This window comes from Otolemur garnettii, unplaced genomic scaffold (genome assembly GCF_000181295.1).
Source record: "Otolemur garnettii isolate 467f Iridium unplaced genomic scaffold, OtoGar3 scaffold00038, whole genome shotgun sequence".
NCBI classification, from domain to species: Eukaryota; Metazoa; Chordata; class Mammalia; order Primates; family Galagidae; genus Otolemur; species Otolemur garnettii.
The window spans coordinates 10,291,133-10,295,374 of NW_003852433.1; the positions used below are offsets into that span (position 1 = coordinate 10,291,133).

Below are 4,242 nucleotides of genomic sequence, written 5' to 3' on the forward strand. Positions count from 1 at the left end.
TTGGCTTAAGCCTAATTGTTATATCATAATAGAGGGAGGTAGATCGATCACAGAGATGGCCTTGATTTCTCAAGAAGAAATTTGAGATTTTTCTCAGCTCTAAATACCTTCCTTACTTTAACTCTGCGTGTCCGCTCACGACTAAAGGCCCTGTCTATGACTATGGCCAGCGTCTTAGGCTTTTGTAACACTGAGGTCCTTGGAGATTCCATGAACTCTACCTTTCGAAGCTTCTCCCACAGAACAGCATCCAAGAGTTCCCACTCAGTCCTCAGGCATTAGGCTATTTTTGGTTCACCATATTCTGGTTTGTACGTTTAAAGACCCTGGGTCTAAATGTCTAAGTCTTTCAACATGCTCATGAAGAAAACCAAGCCTAAAACCAATTTGAGATAGCCTCAGTAGGCCTGTCTATGCAAAGCTAACATTACTCCTTATAATTAAAGCTTACCTGAGACTATTTAAGGTGGCATGTATATTTAAAGATTGATATGCTTAAAGGTATTGTTTTGTAATGACAAAATAATCTCCATTATCCCCAACATTGCTAGATAACAGGAATGGGTAATACAGAATGATAAATGGTCCAGAAATAATTTCTTCTTGATTTTGGAGTGAATTTTTATGACCGTGTTTGAACTTGGGTGTGTAGTCTAGTGGTTAATGCCAAACCTAGCAGTGAAGTCATAGCTTGAAGAATGAGTCACTCAGACTTCCTGTTGTGATCCCAACTTACTCTACGCTGGAAAAGCACTTTCTCTTGACTGCAAGATTTCAGTCACAACTTCACTGGAATAGGATAGTTGAAAGTTGATTTACAAAGTCTTCTTGGTGAAGAGAGAAAATAAATAGTGTATGATGTCCGCATCACAAAACAGATATCAGCAATACCAAATATTGTAGATCAAGTTTGTCAGTATGAACAAAGAAGAATACACGGTACTTCCTCTAAACTTACTTTTACCATAGATCAACATCTTAACTGGGCTGAGCGAGCTGGCTAATGCCTGTAATCCTAGCTTCTGGGAGGCCAAGGCAGGTGGATTGCTTGAGCTCAGGAGTTCGAGACCAGCTTGAGCCAGGCACTGTGGTGGGCGCCTGCAGTCCCAGTACTTGGGAGGCTGATGCAAGAGAATCACTTGAGCCCAAGAGTTTGAGGTTACATGAGCTACGATGCCAGGGTACTCTGCCAAGGGCAACAGAGTAAGACAAAAAAATCTTAGCTGTTCTCATTCACTGCTTTCCTCCCTCTTCCCAGATGTTATGGAAAAATTATGAATTTTGTCCTTTTGAAAATATAGATGGTTTATATATCCTCTAATCCTAAAGGAAGAATGCTTTTTTCTGAAATTCAAACTAGTGACACTTGCATAGTCACCTCTCGTATTTGGAATCTGCCCACTTCTCTCAGTCTTTTCACTACCTCCTTTGTCCAAGCAACTATCATCTCTTCCCTTGGACCTTTGCAGTAGCCTCCCAGCTGTCTCCACGGGCATGCTCTTCCCTCCCCTAATCTGTTCTCTGCACGATGGCCAATAATCCTTTGGAAAGGCGTCTCAGTATGACACTCTCCCATATATAAAATCATATTAGTCCTGTGCTAAAGATCATGTCCTTATCTTGGCTTAGAAGGCCTCAAGGGTCCTGCCTGCCTTGCCAGGCTCGTCTCATGTCTCATTGCACCAGCTGCCCTAAGCTTCTTTCGGTTCTGAATGGCACCATGTATTTCCTTCCCCAGTATAAGGGTTTTGCACATGCTATTTGCTCTTCTCCTTTTCCACCAATGAACCCCTGTCAGTTTTTTCAAATTTCAACTTCATTGTTAACATGATCAAGTTTTTTTTTATCGAACATTCTTATAGGACTAAAGACTTCCTCTTCATAGCAGTCATCACAGTAATTTGTATTTCTTGGTTCTTTGCCTTATTTTTGATTCTTGACTGTAAAGCCCTGTGATTTCAGATAACATGTTCTTTTGCTCACTTTTGTATCCTGTGCCTTGCACAGTGCCTGTCACCTGATAAGAGATTAGTAAGTTATATATTGATTGATTAAATAATTTCTGAGTGGGGTGGGGGTGGGAAACCAAAGATATGGAAACTCATAAGTATCCCTCTCACTTTTACTTAATGGGGGAAAAAAAAAGTTGAGGGAGGGATGTGTAACACCAAGACTTTCTGTATTTACATTTTCATATGCTTTCCAAATAACATAATATGCAGCTGCAGTAAGCAACTGGCTTTTTGTTGTTCTTGTTCTAAAGGAAATGAATGAGGATCATAGCACACCCAAGAAAGAAAAGCAAGAGCGGATATCCAAGCATAAAGAGAACTTGCAGCACACACAGGCTGAAGAGGAAGCCCACCTTCTCACTCAACAGAGACTGTACTACGACAAAAACTGTCGTTTCTTCAAGCGGAAAATAATGATCAAGCGGCATGAGGTGGAGCAGCAGAACATTCGGGAGGTATTTATGAAGTTCCTAACTGCTGTCAGTAACTTAGAAGGCAGTGAGCCATATGAGGGTCGTGACCATGTCTGTTCTCGTCCAATCCTATATCCTTAAACTTTATAGTCTTTAGCTGACATGGCTAAATACCATGTAGGTACCATGGCTGACACAGGCCAGGTACACAGAAAATGTCAGGGAATGAGTTTACCATCAATAAGAAAAAGCCAGCTTGGCACCCATAGCACAGTGGTTATGGTGCTGGCCACATACATACACCAGGGATGGCAAGTTTGAACCCAGCCTGGGCCTGCTAAACAACAATGACAACTGCAACAAAAAAATAGCCGGGCTTTGTGGCAGGCACCTGTAGTCCCAGCTACTTGGGAGGCTAAGGCAAGAGAATTGCTTGAGCCCAAGAGTTTGAGGTTGCTGTGAGCTGTGATCCCATGGCACTCTACCCAGAGTGACGTAGTGAGACTCTGTCTCACAAAAAATAAGTAAAGAAATAAGAGAAAGTCCATTTGCAGAACAAGGAGTCACCTTTTTCTAAATAATTGAAATAGAATTTTATTGAGCACCTGTTATAAGCCCTATCATGCAGTAAAGTATCAAAGGAAATAAAACAGAGTTAGTGTGTATTCAGCCTGCTTGTCAAGAAGCTGTATTTTTGTGACCCCCACATGAAACATTAAATAACAGTGTGATGCTCTAAAATTAAGTATGTTCATTTAGGGGTGCCTCCTTTGTGCCAGGCCCACCAAGCCTCTGTACTCCCTGTGTTCACGTGGCCCTGAGACTAAGGAGGAGAAACAGGCTCATAACAGACCAATTACAATATAATATGTTAGGTACCATAATAGACCTAGAAATAACATTATCAGGAGCCGATAGTTATGAAAAGGATTGGAGGATTCAAAGAACGATGAGATACTGAACAGGACCAGAGTTCTGAGCAGTGGAGTGGAGCACAAAGCCAGAGTAGTGAAGCAGCCTGTGAAGGCCGTGTTAAGGCAGGCAAGGCAGTGCACGCCCATCAGAGGCTTTTAAGGAGGGGAGTGACATGATGAGGCATTTCATTATTTTGAAAAATCAGTGCCTGAGTGTGAGAGAGAAGCTGGGGTGGTGAGATGCAAATGACAGTGACGTCAGCCTGGATGCTCTTTCTCTGGTTCCAACCTGGAAGATGCTACGTACACAGAGAGAGGAGATTAGATCTGAGTGGCATTTCTCAAGCAGAGCTGACAGTAATTATGCCCAAATGGATGTGGGAATTTCAGAAGAGAAAGTCAAAAGTAACTTCCAAGTTTCTAATTTTGAGAGGGTCGGATGGATATAACGACATTCACTGAGATGGGAAATAGGGAATGTGAATCAGTTGCAGATAGTAAGTGAAACAGGAAATCATTGCAACCTGGAGTGATCAAATAAAATCTCATAAACGAGCCAGCACATTGGCAAAAATATCTGAGTTTGATTTAAAAAAAAATTGTTAGCCTGCAGGAAAGAAACAAGCATTTCAAGCAGAGTTAATGGAAAAGTGAATTGGTATAAGCTTTCTGGAGAGCCATATTCAAATAGGAAGAAGAAAGAGCATGAAGCAAACTAGAATTTATTGAACACATATAATTATAGGCTCAAACTCGGGCTCTTTCTATGTGTTATCTTATTGGAAGAGAGAGAAACTGCTGAACTTTTTTGATTAGTTCAGTGATATTAACATTTCAGTGGTGGGAATGATTAAAGGAGAGCCTAAACAAGCGCTTTATGGGGGCAATAATTTAAAAAAAAAA

The 4,242-nt window shown here is 41.2% G+C and overlaps 1 protein-coding gene across 2 annotated transcripts in view; it reads left to right on the plus strand.

Annotated features, from left to right (window-relative positions):
* Nucleotides 1-4,242, plus strand: part of TAOK3 (TAO kinase 3) — a 93,110-nt gene that overhangs the window by 71,002 nt on the left and 17,866 nt on the right. For both annotated transcript variants that reach the window (XM_003789930.3, XM_023513315.1), the window contains one exon: nt 2,264-2,467. In XM_003789930.3, the coding sequence (XP_003789978.1) occupies nt 2,264-2,467 (204 nt within the window). The remainder of the gene's footprint in view (nt 1-2,263; nt 2,468-4,242) is intronic.